The sequence below is a fragment of the Acinonyx jubatus genome, chromosome B2 (genome assembly GCF_027475565.1).
Source record: "Acinonyx jubatus isolate Ajub_Pintada_27869175 chromosome B2, VMU_Ajub_asm_v1.0, whole genome shotgun sequence".
Classification (NCBI taxonomy): domain Eukaryota; kingdom Metazoa; phylum Chordata; class Mammalia; order Carnivora; family Felidae; genus Acinonyx; species Acinonyx jubatus.
The window spans coordinates 70,656,069-70,683,360 of NC_069385.1; the positions used below are offsets into that span (position 1 = coordinate 70,656,069).

General features: G+C 41.2%; 1 protein-coding gene across 1 annotated transcript in view; it reads left to right on the forward strand.

The window, feature by feature from the left end:
• Window positions 1–27,292, forward strand: part of MDN1 (midasin AAA ATPase 1) — a 171,794-nt gene that overhangs the window by 109,997 nt on the left and 34,505 nt on the right. The window contains exons 51-75 of the mRNA XM_027057252.2: window positions 969–1,101; window positions 2,255–2,370; window positions 3,129–3,262; window positions 4,273–4,430; window positions 4,647–4,767; window positions 5,106–5,316; window positions 5,670–5,901; window positions 6,244–6,370; window positions 7,466–7,636; window positions 11,087–11,301; window positions 11,680–12,067; window positions 12,787–12,896; window positions 13,726–14,431; window positions 16,337–16,498; window positions 16,714–16,987; window positions 17,734–17,969; window positions 18,711–18,806; window positions 19,394–19,488; window positions 20,144–20,265; window positions 20,792–20,938; window positions 21,781–21,890; window positions 22,502–22,575; window positions 23,058–23,250; window positions 24,560–24,719; window positions 26,816–26,962. Of these exons, the coding sequence (XP_026913053.2) occupies window positions 969–1,101; window positions 2,255–2,370; window positions 3,129–3,262; window positions 4,273–4,430; window positions 4,647–4,767; window positions 5,106–5,316; window positions 5,670–5,901; window positions 6,244–6,370; window positions 7,466–7,636; window positions 11,087–11,301; window positions 11,680–12,067; window positions 12,787–12,896; window positions 13,726–14,431; window positions 16,337–16,498; window positions 16,714–16,987; window positions 17,734–17,969; window positions 18,711–18,806; window positions 19,394–19,488; window positions 20,144–20,265; window positions 20,792–20,938; window positions 21,781–21,890; window positions 22,502–22,575; window positions 23,058–23,250; window positions 24,560–24,719; window positions 26,816–26,962 (4,638 nt within the window). The remainder of the gene's footprint in view (window positions 1–968; window positions 1,102–2,254; window positions 2,371–3,128; window positions 3,263–4,272; window positions 4,431–4,646; window positions 4,768–5,105; window positions 5,317–5,669; window positions 5,902–6,243; window positions 6,371–7,465; window positions 7,637–11,086; window positions 11,302–11,679; window positions 12,068–12,786; window positions 12,897–13,725; window positions 14,432–16,336; window positions 16,499–16,713; window positions 16,988–17,733; window positions 17,970–18,710; window positions 18,807–19,393; window positions 19,489–20,143; window positions 20,266–20,791; window positions 20,939–21,780; window positions 21,891–22,501; window positions 22,576–23,057; window positions 23,251–24,559; window positions 24,720–26,815; window positions 26,963–27,292) is intronic.

Below are 27,292 nucleotides of genomic sequence, written 5' to 3' on the forward strand. Positions count from 1 at the left end.
AAGAAAACAAACAGGGAAAACTACCGTAGTGGTCATGTTGTGGCTGAACTAAATCATGGCTTGCCAAGTATGTGGGATTTTTGGTTATTGGGAACACAGTTCTAGAGTAGAATAGCAGGTTCCCTTTTAAGCAGATATCATTTGCCCATTATTGGAACATACTAGGTATGCCTTTGTCCTCCTTTTCAAATGTGTAGCTCTGGATTGTGTAGTCTTCCTGGACTTTGGAACATGCGCTCCCTCTTTCATGTACTTTGCTGTTCACAGTAGGCATTTGTTAGTCTACTGTATGGTGGGTACCGTTAAACCTTGTGCTCCACTGACCTACCCAGCCATCTTCAACGTAATGTTACCGTTGTTTTGTCTTACCTCCCTTCCCTGGGTTCTCACAACCCCTGGAAAGGGGTCAGATCTGAGCACTGCTGCTTTACAAAAGAAGTGTCAAGTTTAAGCCAAAGAAGTGTGAGGTAGCAGCGAACACCATAGTCTGTTATTGTAAAGAAATGGCTTTTGGCTTTTAAGCGAAATAATCTTGAGTTGTTTTTCTTACTGAAAGCAAACAATGAGAAATATATTCATTCATTTTTCCACCATGTAAGTTAGTTTTTTTGCGGTTAATGAGCACAGGTTGGGTGATTAAGCTCATGGATTCTTTTCTGACCCACTGTGGGACCTGAGCAGGTGAATGTATTGGTCATAATGCTTATGTTGTAACAGGAACTACCTTCGTCCTAAAGCAGAATGAATTTTCAGAATTAGTAGAAATTTTGCATTTAGAAAGGAAATAGTGTAGAAGCAGTTGAACCTTACTTTTCTAGTATTATGGGCTGAAACCAGCATTTTCCTGTTCTTTGTCTTCCCCATCAGGACTCAATGTGATCAGATTAGGACCAAGAGAAGTCTTCAGCTGAAATTTGCTAGGCAAGGAGTTTAACTCCAAAATTTCGTTTTTTTGTTTCTTAAACCAGATGAATTTGTGATCCCTTTGGACCCCCGGTGGAATATACAGGCTTTGGACATCATTAGAAATTCGATGGACTTTGACCCACAAACTGATCAGCCTGAGCAGCTCTTTGCCCTTTTAGAGTCTGTTGCAAACAAGTAGGTGAAGCCTGCTATTCTGGGCACTGTTTGCCTCCCTGTACACCATAGCTTCACAGATCATGCCTTTTCTAAACTCTGTCACATCATGCTCCGTGCTCAGTGAAGTAATTCTGACTCTGATGTCAAAATGCCTATAAATTTTGCAAGTTCTTAATAATTTAACAAGATGCTTTAAGAGGTACTAGCTTAACTTTAATGTTGTGTTTATGTTACAATTAATCGTTTATCATAGGGTAGTTATGTTTCTATTGTTTTCTGTTCATGATTCTTGGCAGCTCCTCCCATTTTCACGTGCTCATTTTCTCGTAGGTCCTATCCTCAGTGTTGTGTCCACATCATTTTCCATCCTCAAATGCTGCAGAGATATGTAGCCCCTGCATGCTTACACATACACTCAACATATAAATTTACTTAATTGTGATATAAGCTGGTCTTTTCTCACATTTAATGTAATGGCCAGAGTATTTTTTTTTAATTAAATAATTTATTTTTTAATTTACATCCAAGTTAGTGCAACAATGATTTCAGGAGTAGATCCCCTTACCCATTTAGCCCATCCCCCCTCCCACAACCCCTCCAGCAACCCTCTGTTTGTTCTCAAGAGTCAGAGTATTGTTTTAATTAGCCATCAGTGTTAATGTAATAGGTTTTTAAAAATAATTTTATGATGAGGTATAATGTGCATTACAGAAAAGTACACTGTTACTAATAATGAGCATATTTGGTTTTGATGAATTTTCACAAAGTGAACTCATGCATGTGATGTGAACTAGCACCTCAAAGGCCCCCTTGTCTCCCCTCCCCTTGTTCCTCCCCTGGTAACTTCTAACACCAGAGATTAATTTTATAATGGCCACTTTTAAGAGTTCACAGTGCAGTTTGTCAGATCATGGCAGAGCAAGAGTGAGGCCTGGCAGTCTTCCTAGGTGCAGCTTTTCCAGGCCATCTGTCTTCTGCCCCGTGCTACCACCAACTCAGTTGTCATCACTACACCTCCATGTCTCTAGTCCAGAATTTTCAGGGGCTGGAGAGGAATGGCAGGTTGAAGGAGATTGATGTTCTTAAGATTTCAGCAGGTAGAGGATGTGATTGCAAAGTAGTATTCACCAATAACCAATACTACTTATTATGTTATCAAATCTCATTTCAGGACAATCATATATCTTGACCGGGAAAAACGGGTATTTACTGAAGCAAATTTGGTTTCTGTTGGTGGCATAAAGTTAAGAAATAGTGTTTTGAGAATGTCCTTTGAATTCCATAAAGGTGAGAGGTTTCCTTTTTGTATTCTTGAGTTAATGCATCTGATCACATAATGTCTCTAAAGTGAAGAGACCTTGAGCAGCTGCTGCCATTTCACTAATTTCCTTTTGATTTGCTGGACTGATTTTAAACACATCCCCTTATTCAGTAGTAACACCTAACTGCTTTTTACATGTCTTTGATTTCATTTACTTTTTATAGCAACCTTATGTGGTGTAGGTCCCATGCTGTGAAAGAGAAAAGGGAGGCACAGAGATGCTCAAGGTCACATCTCTAGCAAGTAACAGAGCTAGAGTTTGAAATCTAGATCTGTTAGCTCAAAAAGTTCATGCTGCTAAGTATTTGGTTATAGGTTCTTTCTTCATCCTTTATTTTTTTTAATTGAAAAGATAGAAGTCTGCGTTTGAAGCAGTTATTGTTCATAGTACATTGATTTGTATCTTCTCACCTGTCTGTGCTCTTCATCCATTCACACATATATACACATCTTGTTTTGTATTTAAAGAAGTACTTGTATAAAATATGCATTAATGCTCTATAATTTCCATTTTTCAGTAAGAGGTTATAAACATCTATAGGTGTACATACCTGATCAGTTATGTTTAATATCATAATGGTAGGCTAAGAATTTGCTTTCAATTGTGACCTTTCAAAATTGACCGTACTGGAGATGCAGTTAAGTTCATATTACTGTTGAGTTTGCAAATATCTAGAGATGAATTTAAATCTGATGGAATGTTCTTATTTATGTCAACTCCAAGATCCAGAGAGCTATCACAGCCTGCCCCATGAAATTGTGGTCAATCTTGCTGCTTTTTTTGAACTTGGTGATGCACTAATCCTGCTTTGGGTACAGTCCTCCCAGGGGATGGTGTCTGATGTCAGTGTCATGGAGGTGAGGAAATGTATCTATATTAATTTTTGTGCCAAGACAAATGTTTAAGACTCTTAAGGGTGAGATAAACTACAATGTTGTTATATGTCCAATATTATTTGAGAAATTTAGTTCTTAACAGTTTTAAATATATATACATATTTTAAAGCTTAATGAGTATACAACTGACCTATCATGAAGAGCATATATTTGACCTATCATGAAGAGCATAAAAACAAAACGATTTTATGTTTTGACACGTACACACCTTTGAAGCCATTACCACGATAATGAACATGTACAATATCCTTGAGCCTTTCCTCATATTCTTTTGTATTTCCTTCTTCTCCCTTGCTCCCACCCTAAATTTGTTCTCCCTATTTAAGAGTCTCCCCAAAAAACTTTAATAGATACCTTTAAGAAAATGAAAACACTGGGAGAAACTTGAAAATTGGGCTCTATTTTGTTTGTATGTAAATTACATAGAAGTATAATTCTAGATTATAGATACCATAAATTATACAAGCAAACTAATAACACCACCCAACTTTTTAAATGAGCAAGATAATTTGAATAGATACTTCTCAGAAGATACATGAATGTCCAGTAAGAACTTCAAAAATTCCAACATCATTAGTTATCAAAGAAATGTAAGTGAGGTGCCATGCACCAAAATGGCTAAAGTTAAAATCACTAACAGTAGCAAGTATTGGCAAGGAAACAGAACAACTGGAATTCACCTGTGCTGCTGGTTGGAATGCAGCTGCTTCATAAGAAAAGTTGGCAGTTTTTTTATAAAACTATATGTACACTTACCATGTGACTCAATAATTCCATTTTCCCTAAGGAAATAGTTCTGAACTTTAAGTACCTGGGAGGAGAATCTTTGTCTTCTCTGACTGCTTTAATGTCCCTAAAAATATTTCAACTGAATGCTACACCTTTCATGGGTGTATGTTGAGTATTGATTAACAATTGAAATCTGTGTCTTACTGAGAGGTGTTTGTGAGCGTGGTTTGCTCTGTTTTTAGATCTTGGATTCCCTGCGGTGGCGGGACCGGTTTTGGACCATAGCTGACACAGTAAAAGTGGATGCCTCAGGCCTGGCCCTGCTCGCCCTTCATTGGCACTGGGTTTTAAAACATCTGGTCCGTCAGATCCCTCAACTCCTAATGAACCATGAAGACAAGTAAGACTCCTATTTGGAGTAATAACTCAATATCTACAGTACTGATAATAAAGAGAAGAGGGTTTGGAATTGAAACTTTCTTCTTGCTTTATTTTGGCTTATTCCCATGGCCTTTTGGTGAATGGAAATCAAATATAAAATGTTAAATGATGTCTCTTACTATCCAGCACTTCCCCCTTTTCTTACATCCCTCTGCGCCTTTTCCCTTCTTTACAGATACTACAAAGAGGTTCAGACTGTCTCAGAACATATTCAGAATTGCTTGGGGAGCCCAACTGGCGGCTTCACTGGTGTAAAGAAGTTGCAAAAGTTCCTGGGACGGCCATTTCCTTTTAAGGTACAACTTGGAAACATGTAGCAAACACAAAGATTTGAGCTCTTATGCTCAAATCTGGAGTTCTGTAACATGGGAACTGCCATTCATCTAGACTCATAAATGTTTGCTGAATACTCTTAATTGATTTGTTAAGTGTTAACATTTTTGTTTATTCTTGAGAGTATTAAGTCTGGATAGAGTTTTAATTTGATTAGTGTAAAATCTCCTGAGAGCAACAATAGACAAACCTTATGTTTTCTAGAATTGTGGAAATATTTAAAATTTTTTGAGACATGAATAGGCTGCTAAAATCTGCATTTCTCCTCTATAATAGATTCTGCTGGGTTTTGTTGTTTCAGAACAAGCTGGTGGTAGAGTGTTTTTCTCAATTGAAAGTACTTAACAAAGCACTTGCCATCAGGGAGTGGATGCCTGCCCTTGGGGAAAGCGGATGGTGGGAAGATGTTAATCGTCTCCAAGTGGTTGCTTCTAAATGGACTTTAAAGAAAAGTCTCTTGCAGGCGTGGGGGCTGGTCCTCAGAGCTAATATTCTGGAAGATGTCAACCCAGGTAATCTGCTTTAGAGTTAATCCTGCTAACAGTTGCTCTAAAAGTATCTGCTGCTCTGCAGCCAATAAATTTTAAGTTTTTCACATAGATTTTCTTTTTTTCTGTTTCTTTTTTCTTTTCCTTTTTTTTTTTTTTTGTATACTATAACCGTCGTTAAATAAGCGTCAGGCATAGAACTGAACTTTACATATACTGTTTAATTCTGTCATTAGAATTGTGCAGGTAATAATAATATCATTTCACAGGTATAAAACTCAAGCTCAGGCTAAGCTCACAGTTACATAACTAGTTGTTGGGAATCTGAGCCTATACTAACGATTATTCTGTAATATCACTTGTGTCTTTTTGTCCAGATGAGCTGAAGGATCTTGTGAATGCTCACTGTTTAGAACTAAAAGCCAAAGGAATTTCACTTGGTTTTCTGGAGAAAAAGCACAATGAAGCTTCCTCCCTGTTCCAACCAGACTTTACCTCCTTAATCCAACTCACCAGGAGTGTTCAGTTGTGGCCTGCAATGGAGTACCTGGCTCTGCTTTGGCAGTACAAAGTGACAGCTGATTTTATGACACAAGCTTGCCTAAGAAGGTAAGCCATTTTCCTCAGGGGAGATTTTTTTGTTGTTGTTAGGTTATTCTACGTATGCTACGTGTGAAACAAAGCATAGACTTGTCTTAAAAGGGAATAGTCTTACTGAAACAGAGGGAAGTCAGTTGCCACTTTGGAAAGCTGTAACTTCTTGAAGATTCTTTGCCTGTTTTGACTCCACCTCTATAAGTTACTAGGTATTTTTCCAGCAGAATTGCTTCTTTGTGTTTCAGTAAATGCACTGTAAGTTTTGTGTGTTCCATCTTCCCATACATAACAGATTTTTAGCAGTTTATTGATAGCCAATAGTCCATCCTCTCTTTCTCTTTATTTTTGGAACAGGTCCAGCAAAAATCAGCAACCCCAGACAGATAAGGAGAGAAGTCCTCACATCCTATTTTGTCTTAAGCACACACCAATTGCTCCACAAGAGCTTCAAGCCTTTTGGTACTTACTGCACCATCAGAAGGTAAAAACCAAAACCAAAAAGGGAAATAAGCCTTCTTTATACTATAAGCCAATTAGACTTTCTGTGGCAGACTGGTTGCAGAATGGTTTATTTATTTAATTTTGCAATCCCGGGGTGCCTGAGTGGCTAAGTGTCTGACTTCGGCTCAGGTCAGGTGATGATCTCGCAGTTCGTGGGTTCAAGCCCTGCGTCGGGCTCTGTGCTGACAGCTTGGAGCCTGGAGGCTGCTTTGGATTCTGTGTCTCCTCTCTCTGTTCCTCCCCTGCTCACGCTGTGTCTCTCTCTCTCTCAAAAATAAGTAAAGGTTTTTTAAAAAAAAGTTTAAAAAATAAATAAAATAAAATAAAAATTTTGCAATCCCATGTTGTAAACTCTAGTCTTATCTGAATTAACTTTCGAAAGAGAAAATTTTGAATGTCATTTGCAGTAATTACCTGGGTATTTCTCACCTCTTATCACAGAATCATTCTATTTGGTTTCCATTAAATGAGGCTAAAATATTTATTTTTTATTGTTTATGTAAAAATATATCATGAGAGTGTTTTACTCTCTCCTCCAAGAATAGCTATTGAATATGAATGGTGACAAACTATAGTCAACTTCATTACTTAATGTTTATTTTGAGAGAGAGACAGAAAGAGCAGGATAGGGGCAGAGAGGGAGGTAGAGAATCCCAAGCAGGCTTCGCACTGTCAGTGCTTGAGGTGGGTTCATTGAAAGCTTGAACCCACGAACTGTGAGATCATTACCTGAGCCGAAGTCAAGAGTCAGATGCTCAACCGACTGAGCCACCCAAGTGCCGTTCATTACTTAATATTCTAATGATGTTTTATTCATTTATCTGTTTTGCTGGTACATTATAATTGTTTGATTCACTTGTATTTTCTCATTTACCTTCTAAAGGCAGATCTCCGTTTTATAAAATTATAAACAGGATAAATGACTTAACCAAGATGACCGGGTGGCAGAAAATCAGCAACATTAGAATTAATATCTTTAAACCCATGTTAATTTTAGATAAGTCTTCTAAAAGAGAGACCTCATAACTTGATTTATGGATTTTTCTCAAATGTGCTCTTATCTATTTATCTCTAGGTGTCTACTGAAGAAATTATTTCCTTGTGGTCTGACTTATTTAATTCCACATTTATGTCTTTCTGGAGCAGTACTGTTACTACAAATCCAGAGTACTGGCTAATGTGGAGCCCTCTGCCTGGTGTACAGCAGAGGGAGATGCCCAAGTCCCTTTTGGACTCCACATTGAAGGTTTGTTGGCATAAAGTCATAAAAATATTTGATAGTGGAAAAAATTTCTTGATCTAGCAACAAACATGTATTCCTAGGACAGAGCAGTGACTAAATAAGTGATGGCAATATTTTGTTTTCTGCAGGAAGTTAAGAAGTATACCTTTAAAAGAAAGATTCTGTCTTAAATCATTTGGGAAATTATGAATTAAAGTAAAAAAAAAAAAGTTTCCTTTAAAAGGTCTTCATTTTCTTCTCTAATTAAAATACCATTTTTCCTAGTTACAAAATATTTTAACAGTACAGAAATGTGTATGTATGTGTGTATACGTATGTATATATGCAGTTGACCCTTAACACCAGGTTTGAACTGCATGGGATTACTTACACGTGGACTTTTTTCTGATAAATATGTATTTTATATTGTGACTGAAAAGTAAGGTAGATGCCAAATGACTAGATGCAAAAGGAAGATGGAGGAAGGATGCAGGAAGGCTGTAACAACAGGGCTATCACCTGATTCTGGCACTCCTTATCCCACTACCTATGGTATTGAACTGAGAGAGGTGTGAAGGAGCCAGGCAGGGCAGAGGTGGGGGGGGTTGGCAGGGCCAGTCACTGGCCAGAGTTGGCCCAGGACCACAGAATGAGAACCTGCCTCCCTCCTGGGATAAGGAATTCAGGAAAACATCAGTGCAGGATAAGTACTAGGCAGGATTCTTGGTGGCAGAGGGGACAGCAGGGTGGGTGCTGTCTGTGGTTCTTTGCCTTTCTCTGGACTGTACTTGGAAGGAGATTCTGCACTCTTGGGTAGAGAAGCAAGTAGTGAACGTCACTCTAGGATCCAGCTTTGCTAACTTTGGGTGAGAATGAGAAGACCTGTGGTGTCTTGTTCTACTGTAATGTACATGGTTAAGTTTGGGGGAGTTAACTGTTAAATACATGGATTTTTTTATTGTATGGGAGGGGGTTAGTACCCCTAACCCCTGCGTTGTTCAAGGGTCAGTGCTCATGTGTGCTCTCACTTTCTCTGTCTCCCTCTTCTCCCTCCCTCACCCTCTCCCTCTCTTTCTCTCTCTCTCTGTATATATATCAGAATTCTGCAGAAATAACTCCTCTTTGCTTCTTGTTTACATGTATTTTGCATTAAATGTATACATAAACAAAAATAAGATCACTTTCTCTGTTCACATAATATGTCATGGAAACATATCATTCCAGCTTATTCTTTTTAAGGTATTCCATTGTTCTAGTTGCTGGAATTTATTTGATCACTTGCTTATTCATAAATGTTGAGGTTTCTTGCCTTTATTTCCTCCTTCCTATAACAAGCATAACTGCATCAACTACTCTTGCATAAATCTTTGTCTCTTTCTCTTAGTATTTCTGTGGATATGTTACAAGAACTGGAATTTAATCACTGGTTAGAATGTCTGCATAGTTAAAGAGATTCATGGCTATTCTGAGAATGTCTGGGCAGGTGGTTTTTGTTTTTACTTTTTTTTTTTTTTTCTTTCCGGGTTTTTATTTGGATTCCAGTTAGTTAACATTCAGTGTAATATTATATTAGTTTCAGGTGTCGAATTTAGTGATTCATCACTTGCATATCGCACCCAGTGCTCCTCACAGAAAATGCCCCTCTTCTCCCCACCCCCCTAACCCCTCCAGCAACCTTCAGTTTGTTCTCTAGAATCTGTTTCTTGATTTAACTCTCTTTTTCATACACACCCCATCCATGTTCATTTGTTTTGTTCCTTGAATTTCACATATGAGTGAAATCATATGGTATTTGTCTCTCTCTGACTTATTTTGCTTCGCATAATATTGTCTGGCTCCATCAATGTCATTGCAAATGACAAGATTTCATTCTTTTTTATGGCCGAGTAATATTCCATTGTGTGCATGGGTATGTGTATGTAGGTGTACACACACACACACACACACACACACACACACCCCCCACATCTTTATCCATTCATCAGTCAGTGGACGTTTGGGCTCTTTCCAATATTTGGCTATTGTTGATAATGCTGCCATAAACATTAGGGTGTGTTTTTTACTTTTTTAAACATGCTAGGAGCTCGTAAAGAGGGAGGTCACGAAGTTCTGGATGACCACAGGAGAACTTAGGACTAGAGCACAGTTTTACTTATTTGTATGTTTATAAGAACCTGTTTCTTATGTCTTTGGCACACTAGGTGTTAGCAACATTTTTAATTATTACCAATTATTCAATTTAAAAAATATCATTTGAATTTGTACTCCTGTGATTATTTTTGAGATCAGACATCTTTACACACGTATATTTTCTTTGAAGTTTTCAGTCATGTTTATTACTTATTTTGTTAAAAAAATTGAGTTTATCGCCATTTTCTTATTGAAGATCTTTTTACATGGTATGTATATTAAACCTTTATCTACCATAAGGTTGGAAATATATTTCTAGTGTTCTCTTGTCTCTCAAGTTTTATAATGTTTTCTCTTCAAATATTGTAGTCCCTTTCTTTTTTCTGGCTTTGATGTCATGCTTTAAAAAAAAGTCTTCATTATCCCTAGAATTAAAAACCATTTGCCCATTATTTTCTTGTGTATTTGTTTTATATTTAAGTCCTCAGTTACATCTCGATATCTTGTTTTGTGAGGCAGGTATACAATTTTTTTTTATTCTATACAAATAGCGTTTCCAAAAGCAGCATAACAACACCACGTTTGACTAATTCATCCTTTCCACTCTGATTTGAAATGCCACCTTTATCATACTTTATTCCTATAGATGTTCATGGATTTGTTTCAGACTCTTCTATTCCCTTGCTCTGTCAAAATTGATTTTTAAAAAATTATTATTATTTTTAGTAATCTCTATGCCCGACATGGAGCTTGAACTCACGACCCTGAGATTAAGAGTCGCATGCTCTTCCAACTTAGCCCAGTCGGGCGCCCCTCAAAATTGATTTCTTTATTGTAAAACATTTCTCAAAGCCTTTAGTGATATATCTTATGGATTCTCAAGGGTTGTAGAGTATACAGTGTTTCCCATTTTCTGTTTAACCACCTTATCATTTGCTGTGGACAGCAATTACAATGTCCCAGGTAAATAGTCCAAGGAGCACAGGTTTGACAGACTTTGTCCCTGGCTCTTGCAGTTGTCTTCTAACTCTTTTCCTTGCCTCCAAGTCTCCCTGCAGTATGCCTGTAGCTCTGTTGTAAAAATAGTCTTCCTCATGCCCAGGTTGGAAAGATTTTCTTGCATTACTAAAGCACCCATTGTTCCTCATTTGTTGAGAATGGAGTCTATATTTCTTTAAAGCCTACTAACACCTGACCCCATTCTATCCTTTGTTTGAGGCTTACCTGGTCCTAGCAACCTGAACCTCCTTTTCTTACTCTCTTTCTTCTCTTGGAAGTGCTCAGTGCTGCTTGTTGAAATCCATTTGCTTATCTTCTAAAAGATACATGACTCGTCTCCATTAGGGCCCTGGCAGTCTCAGTAGAGCCATCTTCTCCAAGTGCTGCTTTGAAGTATTGACCAGCAGCTGCAGAGCAAGTCCCTGGGATGTGAGCGGCCTCCCCATCCTGTCCTCCTCACACGTCACCCTGGGAGAGTGGGTTGAGAGAGCCCAGCAGCTCCGGGATATCAGCTTGGTGCTTTGGACCAATATGGCTGTGCCTTCAGTCGCAGAGTTCAGGTATTCTCGCCCCCTGGGTAGACTATAAAGCTCCATCTTTTCTATAGAGTGTGTAGAGAGAACCTCAGTCTGTCTGAACTTCATCTGTAGTGGCTAGTTTTGGTGGGTGAAAGCAAGTGTATTTTTTGGCTGGATCAGCAGCAGATTTTTAGCCCATTACAGGCTATCATAAGCTGGGCAGTGCCTCTGTCACTTTTAATCTTCTTGTGATCAAGAGAGTGGTACTTAGAAAAGCATATAAGATTACTTGAGAAGAGAAATTCACCTCTAAGTATTGGCAGTGCAGTCTGCTGTGTCATTTTCTAAAAGAATGATAGTGTGAGAAAGGAATGCCGTTTGATGTAGTGCAAGCCCTTAAGTGGCTCCTTGTTCCTACAGATACACGGATTCCCAGCTCCAGAGACTTGTGCTGTGCCGGCACTTGGCGGGTTTGGCAGAGCTGCTCCCTGAATCCCGGCGGCAGGAATACATGCAAAACTGTGAGCAGCTGCTGCTCGGGGACAAGCAGACCTTCCAGCATGTGGGCCAGACTCTTGGGGACATGGCTGGGCAGGAGGCCCTGCCCAAAGAGCTGCTATGCCTCTTGCTTACCTCCCTGCGCCACTTGTTTGGGGAAGGGGATGGTAAGCGGGACCTGCCCGAGCCAGCACGGCGTGGGAGCCTGTGGGTGAGCCTTGGCTTGCTCCAGATTCAGACATGGCTTCCGCAGGCCCGCTTTGACCCCGCAGTGAAGAGGGAATACAAGCTCAAGTACGCTAAGGAAGAGGTATGGAGGGATGAGAGTTTGGAGCATGGGCTCCATCCCTGACTGGGTGGACTTGCTTAGTATATTACTCCTTTTATTCCCTTTTGGATGCTCAGAACATCAACAGGGTGATTTTGCATAAGCTGCCCTATGACTTCCCGGGAGTGTGTTCTAAAGACTACATTTTCCTCTTTGAGAATTCCTCTAAGTAAGCTTAGGCATTTGGAGTGGCCCTTCCTAAGCCTCTGATGTATCTCTCCTGTCCAGACTCCCTCTACCTGAACTAAGTTTTGAATATTTGGACTTGGATAATTTCTTTAGATGTGGTATAGTATTCCTCAGGTTTTGAACTTTTGGTGTTCCTTATCTAAAGTTCAAGGATCAAGTAGATTTAGATTATGTGGTATCCCTTGATATTTGAACTTGTAAGCAAATTCAGGAACTGAATACATAAAGATAGTGATAAGATTTTTCTTCTTCAAAATATGGAAGTAGTATATGAGTTGGTAAAACTGTAAGAGCAGAATCTCATGAATTCAGTGGTATAAACAAGATAGTTTCCTTCACCTAACAGCTCTGAGATGAAGTGGTCCAAGTTAATGGAACAGAATCCCTTGCTCTTGGATCATTCAGGAGCCCAGGTTCCTTCTATCCAGTTGCTCTACCCTTCCCCAGGGCACTGTCCTCTTGGATGTGGGCACAGCTGAGCACAGCAGACCAGCTTCTTCCCTTTCTGTTAGTTACACCAGCTGCAGTGTGAGTGGAAGACCCGAAACCTCTCATCCCAGCTACACACTGGAAGAGACCTGGAAGATGAAGTCATTCTCAGTTACTGTCATCCTCACATCAGGTAACAGCAGAGTTATTGTGTTGATGGTTTATTGACTCTTAAAAAAAAATTTTTTTTTTTTTTGAGGTTGACCTTCACAGTGTAATTGCAGTGTTTGAGGTGATGATACAGATCTCTGAACTACATTGGCGATTAGATGCTAAAGCCATTGTTACTGTCAGGAAAAGTTAATACTCTGAAAGGAAGGGCAGATTCTCATGAGGCCAGGAGGGTTGAAACCAGAATTTATTCTCAACATGACAGAAGTTAGATGTGATAATGTGCACTGTGTGCGTTTGTTGTCTTAGTAAATATTGTATAATGTAGCAGGTCTGAGCTCCAGTCCTGTCCCTGTCCTTTGGCTTTAGACTTTGAAGAGATCACTTAATGTCTTTAAGCCTAAGAGGTCTGGGGTGCCTGAATGGCTCAGTCAGTTAAGCATCTTACTTCAGCTCAGGTGATGATCTCTCTGTTGGTGGGTTCAAGCCCCGCGTCGGGCTCTGTGCTGACAGCTCAGAGCCTGAAGCCTGCTTTGGATTCTGTATCTCCCTCTCTCTCTGCCCCTCCCCCACTCACACTCTGTCTCTCTGTATCTCTTGAAAATAAATAAATGTTAAAAAAAAAAAAAAGCCTAAGAGGTCTGTAAGAGTAGGGTAATACAACTACTTCAGTGAGTAGTAACACCATGTGAGGCATGTGATAAATGCTTTTTCTGTATTCTCCATTTACATTATAATTGTCAGTATTTTCTTCATGTTATTCCTTAGAAGCTGATATGTCTTCATTCTGTTTTCCTAGCTAAGGGCTGAGTCTCTGACAGAATTTGCATATTGTGATAATTTGCCTTTAGATTACTTCGCCAAAGAATAGATCATCTGGAGAACTTAATCTGCAGCCTGTCGAAGAAGCAGGCCTTCAGACCCCAGGTGCCTGCCTATGAGTCATTGGTGCAGGAAATCCACCACTATGTCACCAGCATTGCCAAGGCCCCTGCTGTTCAGGATCTGCTCACACAGCTCCTGCAGGCTCTCCACATGGATGGGCCTCGGTCTGCCCAGGTGGCCCAAAACCTTCTGAAGGAGGAGGCTTCCTGGCAGCAGTCACACCACCAGTTCAGGAAGCGGTTAGCCGAGGAGTATGCCCTCTATCCAGATTCTGTGGCCCCACTGCAGGCATCCATCTTGCAGTTGCAGCATGGCATGAGGCTGGTGGCATCTGAGGTCTACGCTTCATTCCATGGCAGTGTGGTCTGTGCAGACAGGCTGGGTGCCCTGGCCACATCCCTGTTGGCTTTTCCATCGGTGGGCCCCACCTTCCCCACTTACTATGCTCATGCAGACGCCTTATGCTCAGTGAAGTCAGAGGAGGTTCTTCGAGGCCTTGGGAAGTTGATCCTCAAGCGCTCAGGAGGAAAGGAGCTGGAAGGCAAGGGCCAGAGACCTTGTCCTACCCGAGAGCAGCTGCTGATGAATGCCCTCCTTTACCTGCGTTCCCATGTGCTGTGCAAAGGAGAGCTGGACCAGAGGGCCCTGCAGCTCTTCAGACACGTGTGCCAGGTAAGCCTATTTCTAGGGGGCAGCACTGACCTTCTCCTAAAGGGAGCTGGAGGACACTGGCAGTACCCTGTGTAGATAGAGACCATGTGGTTGGGCAGTGGGATCTGGTGTCTGTTCCTTTCTTTCTCCTATTCAGCCATTAGTTTTGGGGGTATTTGTCCCTCAATTTTTAAGACATTAGAAAAAACTAGTGATATTAGCTCTTTATCTGTGATACACACTGGAAATATTTTCTCCTATTTTGTTGTCTTTTGATTTTATTTATGGTGAGTTTTGCCATGTAATAGTATCAACCTTTATTAAGAAAATAACTTTTTTTCCCCAGCGAAAGCAATTTGTTTTTAACTTATACAATTAAAAGAATAAATATAAACAAAACCCACTAAATTTTACCATTTAAAGCTGTATAAACTGTTAACATATTGGTGCATCCCATTCTAGGCTTGTTTTTTTTTAAGTTTATTTTGAGAGAGAGAGCGTATGTGTTTGCTTGTGTGTGAGTGGGGTCTGTGGGGGGAGGGGCAGCAGGGGGGAGCAGAGAAAAAGGGAGAGAGAGAATCCCAAGCAGGCTCCATGCTGTCAGTGCAGAGCCCATCTTGGGGCTTGATCTCATGAACCATGAGATCATGACCTGAGCCAAAATCAAAAGTTGAATGCCACCCGGGTGCCCCTTTAGCAGTAGAACTCTTTTAAAAATAAAAATCTTAGAATAGTTTCCCAATATGTAGTAGATAAAAGAGCTGCTTTAGTTGAGAACAATTCTGTTCCCTCCCTGGTCTCTGAGACTGGTCCTTAAATCACTAGAGTTCTGTAAACCACTACTAAAGTTCATTCTGTTTTATACTTTGCTTTAAAAAACCTAACAGCATTTAGTGATTATTTTCTTCCATAATTATGCTATTCTTCAGCTGCATCATGTTGAACGGCTGCCCAGTTTTCTATTGTATGGATATGCTCGAAGATACTTAAATAATTTCTTATCATTGAACATTTGTTTTGTATGTAGTCTTTTTATTGTCTTGGAAAACACCAGCATTACCATAAATAGTCTTATACCTAGGTCTTTGGGTACAAATTCTGGAAAGCAGAATTGCTTAGGTTTTTAACACAAATTATCTTCCTGATTGATGGGTGCTCATTTCCTCAGTTCTCATCAATACTGCATGGTTTCTTTAACTTACAGTTTTTGCCAACTTAAGGATCTAAAATCTTAGAGGTACTAGGGAATTTAAGAAGTGTCTGATAAGGCATAGCCCAGTTTTCCTGATGGTTCCCCTCAACCACCTTGCCCCCAGCCCAGGTTTCCCTTTCCCAAACCCTTGGGCCAGCTGCTTGAGTTGTTAGCCAAGTATAGTCTGAATTACAACCCCCACATTGTCTATGCAGAGCCTGTCCTTAGTACAAAACACTACTAGCTCCTGACAGGAACTTCCAATGGCATTAGCTGTACTGTAGCAAGTTTTTACACCTGTGAAATTGTAGCACTACACTAAGGGGGTGCTTTGGAAAATGGGTTGCTGCAGATACACAGTTTGAAAACAAAGTTCATTTCCTCTCTATACCTAAAATGTAGTTTCTTGGATGTGGGCATTTACTTCTTTTTGAACCATAGTACTTTTATTTTCATGAGAAATTAAAAGATAGCCAATCTTGGGGCATCTGCGTGGCTCAGTTGGTTGAGTGTCTGACTCTTGATTTCAGCTCAGGTCATGATCCCAGAGTCATGCATCAGGCTCCAAGCTGAGTGTGGAGCCTGCTTGGGATACCCTCTCCTCACCCCCTCACCCCCCACCCCTGTCTCTCTTAAACAAAACAAAACAAACCAACAACAGATAGCAAGTCTTACTTTGTTTAAGTACTTCAGCAAAAGCAAATAAATTACTTTCTAATATTGTGACTTTTCAGGAAATTATCAATGAGTGGGATGAACAGGAACGCATAGCCCAAGAGAAGGCTGAGCAGGAAAACAGCTTGTACAGATACAGGAGCAGGAACTCCAGGACTGCCCTGAGTGAGGAGGAGGAGGAAGAGCGGGAGTTCAGAAAGCAGTTCCCACTGCATGAAAAGGTCGGGTGGTGGTAACAGGGTTTGTTTGGGAATGAATTCCCTTGATGCCACCCGTGTTACCTTTGAATGGTTTTATAATCAGTCTTTTTACTACATCTATATGTAAGTCACTACTTCGTTTTCTTGAGTGTTCACACAACATCTTTCCTCCTTCCTTTTTGAGTAGAACTGGATTCTGATTTTTAGAAGTTCAATTGCTCTAATGTTATTGGCAGGATTTTGCAGATATTTTGTTAGAACCAACACTGGAAGAGAAGAAGGGAACTTCAGATGGGCAAGAAGAGGGAGCAGCTTCAGATCCTGGCCTCCTCTCCCAGAGCTCAATGCAAGCTGTGATGCTCATTCATCAGCAGCTGTGCCTCAGCTTTGCTCGGTCACTCTGGTACCAGCAGACTTTGCCACCACATGAGACAAAGCATTACCTTGGCCTGTTTCTATCCTGCTATCAAACTGGGGCATCTCTTGTGACACAGTTCTACCCTCTGATGGGTATGACAATTTATTTTTGTTATACTCTTAGGAAACGAGGACAAATAAATGTAATTACTACTTAGGGAACAATTAAAGTCATCACCTCCCTATTTTTTTGCTAAATTCCTTATCGAGGGAGTTTCCTTAGCTTAAGAGACTCCAGCTACTTCAAAAAACTTGATTTAAAATTCTGCATAAGGGATTTTTATCATTTGAATACTTTGGGAGGAAGGGATTTAAAAAACAAGGATATGGACTTAGTTTAAATAGTTTTGTTCCTCAGTATTATTTCTAATTTGCCTGTAATAGCTTTAGTGCTTTTCCCATCATTTATTATTGGGAGAAACCTGGGAACTCAGAAATTAAGCTTACAGAATATTGTTTGGTTCAGTTTCCTGTATGACCTCATTAGTTACTCCTTGATATTAGGCAGGAAGCTTTAATTTTCATTTCTGTCTACCAAGACAGCTATAAAAGCCAGGAATTTGAATCCATCAAACCAGACTCTGTACTCTTTTAATAACAACCAGGCAGTGTCTGAGTTCCTCTGTATGTCTGAGAAACTTGGCAGATTTTGGTGATACTACTATGATACTAGGGTCCTACTCCTCTAGGCTTATGTTGCTTTGGGCATGATTGGCACTGTGACGTAATCTGCTTCATTAGTTCTAGTAGTTATTGTTTCTGAGCATGTGTTTGACATCTTTGTAACCTGATGGCTCAACCTACTAAGTGCACTGACTGTACTGATGTTAACTTCACAGGAGCTGAACTGAATGACCAACTCCTGGGCAGCCAACTTTTGGCCTGTACCCTCTCCCATAACACTCTCTTTGGTGAGGCAGCCTCAGATCTGATAGTGAAGCCTGATGGGCCCTATGACTTCTACCAGCACCCCAATGTCCCAGAAGCAAGGCATTGTCAACCTGTGCTTCAGGGTTTCTCAGAGGCTGTCAGTCAGCTGCTGCAGGATTGGCCGGAACACCCAGCCCTTGAGCAGGTAGGGCAGCCCGTGAGGAGGGAACACTGAGGGTGTGGTCTCTGCCATCTCCCAGGGCAGTCATGTGCACATTTCAGTATATAAACAAAGGTTTACAGAATCCCACTTGAGTGAGACACTACTCACTTCAGGATGGACATACCAGTTTGTACTGCTGTTACATAAATGATGTTTGGGATTCTGCTAATTTGTTGGTCAGAGTTTGCTGTCGACATGTTAAAATGCTGCTGTATTATTGCCCTCTTTATTCAGACACATACGCACATTAGCAAAGGCCTGGCTTTTTCAAGATTGGCAGTTTTAACGCAGACCTCACTCTGTGGTCTTCAACCAGTTTTTTAGTAACTCTTAACAGCGGAGAGTGGTTAAGAGTTATTATTTTGGGGGCATCTGGCTGGTTCAGTTGAGAGAGAATGTGACTCTTGATTTCAGGGTCATGAGTTCAAGCCCCACATTGGCTGTAGAGATTACTAAAAAAATAAGTAAATAAACTTTAAAAAAAGAAAAAAAAAAGAGTATCATATCAAAGTCCATCTTCTTTCCAGAGTAATGCAGCAGATAAAGTGTTTATCTTTGATCCACAGCCCTAGAAAGCCTCTGTGGCTTTCACAGGGGCTTGTGAAGTAGAGACTTTGCATAAAACTTTCATCAGGCCTCTTTTCAGTGGCCTGTGACTTTGAGTGATTGTATTCCCACAGAGATGCCTAGATCTTTTCTTCGTTTTCTTTTTCTTTCCTGCAGCTGCTGGTTGTAATAGACAGAATTCGTAGTTTCCCACTTTCCAGTCCTATCTCAAAGTTGCTGAATGGCTTAGAGATCCTTCTAGCAAAGGCACAGGTAAGATAATTCTCTCTCTCGCTTCCTCATTTTAGTTTGTAATCAATTGAAAAAAATGATCTTGGGGCAACATTATTGCCAGAGGGACAGAAAGTTATAGTTTGGGTTGGAGAAGAATAAGCCTCTTTGTTTTTCTGGCATGGGGTCAGATCATTACAGGTGAAGCCATTATCTTATGGGGCACGTGAGGGGCCTGTGTCACCTGTTTTCAAGGGTAGGACACAGCATCCACTGGTACTGCAGTCTCTCTCTTCCAGGGCTCCCAGGTGGGCCTCCAGACCAGCTACGTGCCTGCATGTCCCATCCCCTCAGTCCTTTCACAGCCTCTGAACTATCTGGTGCTTCCCTGACGATCACGTTAGGGCTCTGCACTTCGGAGGGGGTCACGTGTCTAGCAATAGGCATTCACACTCAGGTTCCCAAATCCTTTACTTTTTGCCTGCCTCTAAACTCAGCTCTGCTTGATTCTGTCAGGTGACTAGAAACAACTTGAAGCTAGATACACTGGGTGTACACTCATTGCTATTGATAAATCAGCACAAGAGTTATTTAAGAGCCCAGCAGTAAATTTTATCTTTGTTTTTTAGGATTGGGAGGAGAATGCAAGTCGAGCTCTGTCTCTGCGGAAACATCTCGATTTAGTCAGTCAGACGATCATTCGTTGGCGTAAACTGGAACTGAAGTAAGTGATAATCTGTCACTTCCCTTCCCCTCCTGAACTTGTGCTGTAGGGACATTCATCTTTTGATAGTTTGCTTCTGCAGGGTTTCTGTAGTAAGATAGAGAATGTACTTTTCAGTTATTAATCACAGAGTTAAACAGCAGGGCATTAGGGGTGCCTGGCTGGCCCAGTCAGTAGAGCATCTGACTCTTGATCTCAGGGCCGTGAGTTCAAGCCCCACATTGGGCATGGAGCCTACTTAAAAAACAAATAGGGCATTTAAAATGACCTCAGTAGAGGGACACCTGGGTGTCTCAGTCAGTTAGGTGTCCAACCTCAGCTCAGGTCATGATCTCACAGCTCGTGGGTTCGAGCCCCCACATCAGGCTCTGTGCTGACAGCTCATATCCTGGAGCCGGCTTCAGATTCTGTCTCTGTCTCCCACTCGCTCTCTGTCTCTCTCTCTCAAAAATAGACATTAAAAAAATAAAATTAAAAAAATAAAATAACTTCAGTAGAGACAATGGCATACATTCCTGAGGCGACAAACTAGGTAGCTTCTCCATCTCCACTTGGAAGGAGAGAATAGCAAATGTTTAGCTTTTGCTTCTGTGGTTTCAGATCTTTCAAATGGGTTTCCTTAAATGCCTGCTTGGCTTCTTCTCTCATGTTTCAGCTGCTGGTCTATGAGTTTGGATAATACCATGAAGCGCCATACTGAGAAATCCACCAAGCACTGGTTCTCCATCTACCAGATGCTTGAGAAGCACATGCAGGAACAAACAGAGGAGCAGGAAGGTAACAACTGTCCATAAATTCCCTGCATATTTAGAAGTTGCAGGCTAATTGTAGAGTGCTGCAGATGTGGGATTTACCTGTTCCCTTGTCTCCTCGCACCACTCCTTTTACATGGGATGCATCATTGGACTTCATGGTATTTCTGAGAGGTTTACATGATTTGTTCAGAGTCTAGAGAGCTGGTCATAAGGTTTCCTTATGCTCTATATCCAAGAGACAGGCAAAAATGAAGATGTTTTTTCTTGGGTACTAGTTGACCTGCTTGAGTTAAAAGTGTTTCATTTCCTACTTAAAACAAGCACCTTATAATTCAGTTTCATAATCTGTTTTGAGTGCGTTTAACACATACCCCGAGTGAGCTGTTTTTATATCAGCTGGGAATTTACCTATGCTTCAGAGTTTCACTTTAATTATGGTCTCTCTTTTCCTGCTGTGCCCCAGTGTGTCCCATAGTAGATTGCATGCATGTTACAAATATGAAGTGGTGGTTGCAGGTGCATATGTTTTCTTCTTTGAATCTTTAAAGATGATAAGCAGATGACCCTGATGTTGCTGGTCAGCACATTACAAGCATTTATAGAGGGATCCTCACTGGGAGAATTCCACGTACGGCTTCAGATGTTACTGGTTTTCCATTGTCATGTCTTGTTGATGCCTCAAGTTGAAGGAAAGGGTAAGGAGGGGTGTGTGTGTGTGTTTCTTTACTCTTACACTGTACTGTTTAAATGGGTTAGGCTTTGAATTCTTCACAAGATAGGCATCTTATTGCATACCAGGTTTTAAATGTGATGCTTTCAGTCATCTCTTACTTTGAAGTGATTCACATTAGATACAGAGAACAACATTAAAGTACAAACTGGTTATAAATGAAGCCCAAACTAATGAACTCTGCCATAGGTAAATTGCCAAATGCAGATCTTGGGAACTGGCATGTTGAGGCTGCACATCTTTCTGTATCGACAGTGTAGATGTCCTGCTAAGATTCTGCTTGATCCAGGCCATAATTAGATTCTTTGATCTAGCAAGTGCTCTACTACATATCAAGTAACTGCATAGGAAACACTGTCAATTACTGTCCCTGACCACAGCTATTTGGATGAAAATGTAACTAGGACTATAGATTGTATGTGAATGAGCAGTCAGGGTGAACCTCTTAATAGGCCATCTTTTAAAACAGGTTTAGTTTCTGCTAACTTTACAATAAGATTCTAAGAAAGGGTTTGAAATTGTGTTTAGTGGAACATCTGAGTACATCACCTTTAAGAGCAACAAAATTCAGTATAAGCTGTAATGAAAAAATGGGGTAGAGGTGACAGGCTGCCTGCATCTCCAGGAATTGCTAGACTCAGACTCCCTGATAAGCTGTTAAATAACATGCCTGTGAAATGTTGTGCTGTCATCTCATGGCCTGAAGAGTAAAGAGCAAGGAGCATCACTAAAATGTGAAGCCCACAGGTGGAGCCAGTAGCACATGCAGCAAGTGTGGTGTTTTTGTTTCCTTTTCATTTCTTCCAGATTCACTTTGCAGTGTTCTGTGGAATTTGTACCATTATTACAAGCAATTCTTTGACCGGGTCCAAGCCAAAATTGTGGAACTTCGTTCCCCCCTAGAAAAAGAACTTAAAGTAAGATGAACAGCTTTGTAATGATTACTCTTGGGAGAACAAAATCAGCAAATTCTGTTTAGTTCTTTTCTTTTATCCATTTAACTATGAAGCAGGGGGCTCTGGGGAATGGAGGAGAGCATTGCAACTGCCAAGTAGAATGGCAAGAATTATTCTGTGGCATTGGCTCCATTGCTGACCTGTCCCAAGTGTGTGACGGGTTAGTGGAGTGGCCCGTCAAAGGCTTCTCAAGAAGATTGCCACAAACGTCTGTTAGTGTTCACTCCCCCGCTCTTGCCTTGGCTGATTTTCCACCTCAGAGGAACGCCATCTAGTGTTGTGTGTCACCAAGGTGCCCTGGGGGAAAGGAGGGTCCTATCTTTTGATAATTCAGTGGTTGTGGAGGCAGCCCTGGTACAAGCTGAACACATATCAGGTGACATGTTGATCATAGGAGCACTCTCTTTTCATTGCTTTCTGACAAACACCTGGGTTCCCATTTTAGACTTGTTTTACTTGTTCACTGGTATACAGTCCTGTATGTGGGATGAAGTGGGCTCTGGTCTTCGGTAAACAGGTGATTTAGAAAGAAACAAAATGCTACCATTCCTCGTTCTTCATTTATCTCACAGGAATTTGTAAAGATATCCAAGTGGAATGATGTCAGCTTCTGGTCCATTAAACAATCTGTGGAAAAGACACACAGGTAATTTATCTTTTAAAAATTCAGAGTGACTAAAGGTGAGAATTTTTGTATGCTAGGTAGCAAGACTAAATTAAATTGTTCAAATGGCCTTAGTGCTGCTTTGAACTCATTATGAAGCACTAGATTGTTTGGGTGTGGCTTTTCGACAGCACCCCCTACCACCTGAAGCAAAGTCTGCCTACAAAAAGAATTGGTGTGCCTCGAGACAAAGCAGCCTAAGCACTTCTGCTACATACTAGCTGTCTTCCCTTGAGTGAAGTGATGCCCCCATTCTTGGCTTCAGTTTTTACTTCTAGAAAAAGGAGATGACAATACCTGCCTTACTTTTCCTTAAAAAATAAACAGGATGATTATGAGTATCTCAGGGGTTCATGCGTACAGACGATAAGGTTATTAAGTTATATGTGTGTGCATTATGCCATTTTACATTTCCTCACTTTCCATCCATCTTTTCCTCTTCATCTGTCATTACATGGGGCCAGGACCCTCTTTAAATTCATGAAGAAATTTGAAGCCGTCCTGAGTGAACCCTGCCGGTCATCCTTGGTGGAGAGTGACAAGGAGGAACAGCCTGACTTTTTGTCACAGCCAGCAGCCACCAGCGAGGCATCCCCCATTCAGAGTCTGAACATGGCACTGAGGGAGACCCTGTTGGCCCGGCCAGTAGCTGCACAGGTATACCTTATGAGATGGTGTTTGCTTATTCTTGGGCCAGTCTAGTGAGGTCTGTGCTTTATGTGGAAGAATGTCCCTAGAACTGAGCAAGGCAATTCCTTTGAAATCTTGCTCTTTGGACAAATATAGCACTTGTCTGTGTGTCTGACACTGCTACCTAATAAGGCAAAAGGCATCAGTCCTAGTGCTGAAAGTTTAATGTTCGCCTATGGGAAATACGCACTTTCTGTGCTTACCTGTGAAGATTTCATCTTCCTGTGATGGAAGACTTAAAGCGTCAGTTGAGGAATATGCCATTGAAGCTGCCTTTGGGCTACCACATGATGAAGCTGCTGTATAGGTGAATGTTTGCAATGATAGGTTGATTTTAGTGGTTGCTGATGACCATGGTATAAATTCTCTCATCATGACCAACTTCAAGCACCAACAGTTAAGAGCTGGCTTGCAAAATTCCAGAAAATGTAAGTTATGGAGACTTTGGGTGAGCAGGTCTGTTACAGAATGGGTGGTCCCGCATTATATCCTTAGATGTAAAGAGCTTTGGGATCAGAGAGCACACCTCAGGACAGTAATAGCCTTTGCCTTCCTACTGTACTTACCGTTGTGGGTCCATAGAGTAAGCAGTGGAAGTCCTCAAGCTATTTTTAGTATTTCCCAAGTACAGAAAGTGTAATAGAAATTGAGCATATAGCCATGCTGTGGTTCTACAAATATGGTGTGGGCTCCAAGTTCATTTTCTTTTGATTATATTCATCAGCTCACTGATTTCTGTCATGCTGACCAAAATTTTTGATTTGCTGTTGATGACAGCATAGGAATTTCAGAGATTCTTTGGGGGGGGGGGGGGGATGAAAATATGTCCCGGTGGACGAAAGTTTTTCCCATTATCCAGTATCTGGGTTCCTCCTAATCAAATTGAAGAAAGTGGAGGGTGGAAGAGGTGGTGGTAGAAGTACGACTTGTGTGTCCAAGACAGGCAGTGCAGCACAGCACCATAAAGGCACCAGTTCTAGTACATTCCAAAGTCTAGAATGGTCGCTAGCACAGGTAGTATTGCCGCAGGTGGGACGGGGTGCTTCCAAGTGATCTCACGTGGAGCAGCAGTAGGGTTCTCTAAATATCCAGGACACATCTTAATTTTGGTGATGCTGCTTTTGTTCTTGTGAGACCTCAGAGTTGGGGAGGAGAGGATTTAATACTTACTGAGCTGAGTGTGTGTAGAGGGGTATGGCATTTAAATTTAGCACCAGTGCAGGTGAGTGCTGTTACTATTCTTGGCAGTGAGACTAACCTGTGCTCTGTCTCACAGGCTGTGATTCCAGAACAGTGTCAGGGTGCTTCTTTCCCCTTGGAGGGAGAGCTGCTGTGTCGCTTGCCAAAGCTCATGAAACGAATGAGGAAGGTGTGCCTGACGCTCATGAAGGAAAGCCGTCTGCCTTACCTAGTGGAGGGCCTTGATCACTTCACTGGTGAGTGCCAGCAGCCAGGGGCAAAGGGTGGGGTTTGCTCTGTTTTCTCTAGTGCCCCCAAGAGCGTGGGAATTTGCTACCTATGTCCTTTTTTTGACCTCATCAGTAGTGTTGAGCGGTTAATTGAATAAACAAGTAGGCTAAAAAACAGAGCCCAGTCGCAGAAACCAGCAGAGACCACACAAGCTGTTATAATTTTCACCTTGTCCATCTTGTCCATAGCTAATGCTATGTTATGCCATTTTCTGCAGTAGCCTTGTCTATATCAGCTCTCTTTGGTTGGGGGGCATGAATAAAGAGGTACAGAGACAAGTTTCTCAGAGTCTGTAAGCTGTTCCTACCTCTCCAAATATTGTCTCCCTTGAGTTAAAGGAGAAGGAAGATTCACTCACTGTCCTTTTCTTGCTTTCTTCACTGTGGAGAGATGTAGCAGTTTCATCTGCTGGTCGTCCTTGCACAGGGAAGTTGAGAGCCGAGATTTGCTCTGTAGTATAACAGCCGTGGCTGGGGAAGGGATTCCAGAACTTAATAGATTGAGGTCTTGTCATCCTCTAGCACTGTCTGCACCCCTAATCACCCCCCATGAGTATGGTGTCAGAGTGAAACTGGTCCTTCTTCAATGAGGCTACAATGTGATCTCAGGGAGCTCTTTATTTTTAAAACTTGTTAGGGGGTGCCTGGGTGGTTCAGTTGGTTAAGCATCTGACTCTTGATTTCAGCTCAGGTTATGATTTCACAGTGTGTGGGATCGAGCCCCAAGCTAGGCTCTGAGCTGACAGTGTGGAGCCTGCTTGGGATTCTCTCTCACCCCCTCTTTTTGCCCCTCCCCTGCTTGTGCACATATGCATGTGTGCACTCCATATCTCTTTCTCTCTCTCCCTCTCTGTCTCAAAAAAATAAACATTAAAAAAAAAAACTTGTTAGAACAATAGCCTATTATATATATCCATTGCTAAAGATGATCTGCCTACCTGATCCTGATGATCAAAATGAATGGGATACAGGTCCCATGTGCATCTTCTGGAAAGGGTACCCAGTCTGTGATGCAAAGAATTCTCTGACTTTCCTACAATGTCCGTATAATGGTGTCCACCACACTTGCTTTCTTCTGGAAGACTAGAATGTCCGTGTTAGTTTGTTAGAGCTCCCTTAAAGTATCACATATAGGGTGGCTTAAACAAGAAAAGTTAGTTTTCTAAACATTTCTGGAAGTTAAACATATGAAATCAAAGTATTTGCAGGTTTGGTTTCTTCTGAGGTCTGTCCCCTTGGCTGCTCTGTTTCCCCTCTGTGTTTTCACATGTTCTCCCATGTCCTACTCTTCTGTTAAGAACATCAGTCAGGTTGGATTAGGGCCCACCCATGTTGCTCACCTTACCTTAATTACCTCTTTAAAGGTCTTATCTCCAAATACACTCATAATCTGAGGCACTGGGGGTTAGGACTCTAACATGAATTTTGGGGGGCATAGTCCATAACACTCCCTGTGGCAGGCAGGCAGCAGCCTCATGTTACAGCCACCCATGGGTATTCAGCAAGGCAGTGTGGTGCTGGAGAAAGAATTTGGGTTTCAGAGTCAGTTTGGCCAGGGTTTGTGTCCTGTCTTCTAGTCACTCTTTAGCTGAATGAACTTTAGTAAGTGACTAGACCTTTCTGAGCCTCTCCAAACAGCTGTAAATCAGTGCTCCTGGAGTTGTACAGAGTAAGGGAACATCAACCACGAACCAGGTACAGGATAGGACCTCAGGATGTATCCTATTTATGGGAAATATATGATTTAAATTCTTACTATAAATTGCTGCACATAGTGTTCAACAAGTGCTTTTTTGCCTATTTTTAAACCCCATACATTAAAAAAAGAAAAACTACTTTTATTTGGTTTGTTTGTTGTCAAGAGGGATGAATTCCATGAGTATTTTCTATTTCCGTGCACCTTTAATTTAGAATTTACCAAATGCTAAGGACTGTGCTAGTTATCAGAGCTGTAAAGATGAGTGTCACCTGGTTCTCGTGTCCCACGATGTCCTGGGTCTGAGTAGTTAAACATGTTAATTAGACTGTGGGATTTCGGTATTTCCTCCTTGTTATTTCCTTAGGTGAAGTGATTTCCTCTGTGAGTGAGCTGCAGAGCTTGAAGGTGGAGCCCTCTGCAGAGAAGGAGAAGCAGCGGTCAGAAGCCAAGCATATTCTCCTGCGGAAGCAGCGAGCTTTAGCAGACCTCTTTCAACACCTTGCCAAAACTGGTATGGTTCTCATTTGAAACCTGATGAAGAATGATCACCAGCTCTTAGGGAGGAAAACAACGTGGGTGATGTGGGGGGAATTTCTAGAGACGATTGGGGTGGTGGAAAGCAGGAGGCAGTAGGCAAGGTTTTGAAATGCCATTCTGAGAGTTCAGTCACACATATGAAATCCATGTGATGAACCAACCATTTGTGAGTCCCAGATATTTTCACAGTTTTGTAACGAAGGTTCTCAGAAACCATGCTTTGTTTTCATCACCATATGTTGTATGGCACCCACCCTTCCAATGTAGCTTAGAGAGCAAATTCTCAAACTTTAATGTATGTTCC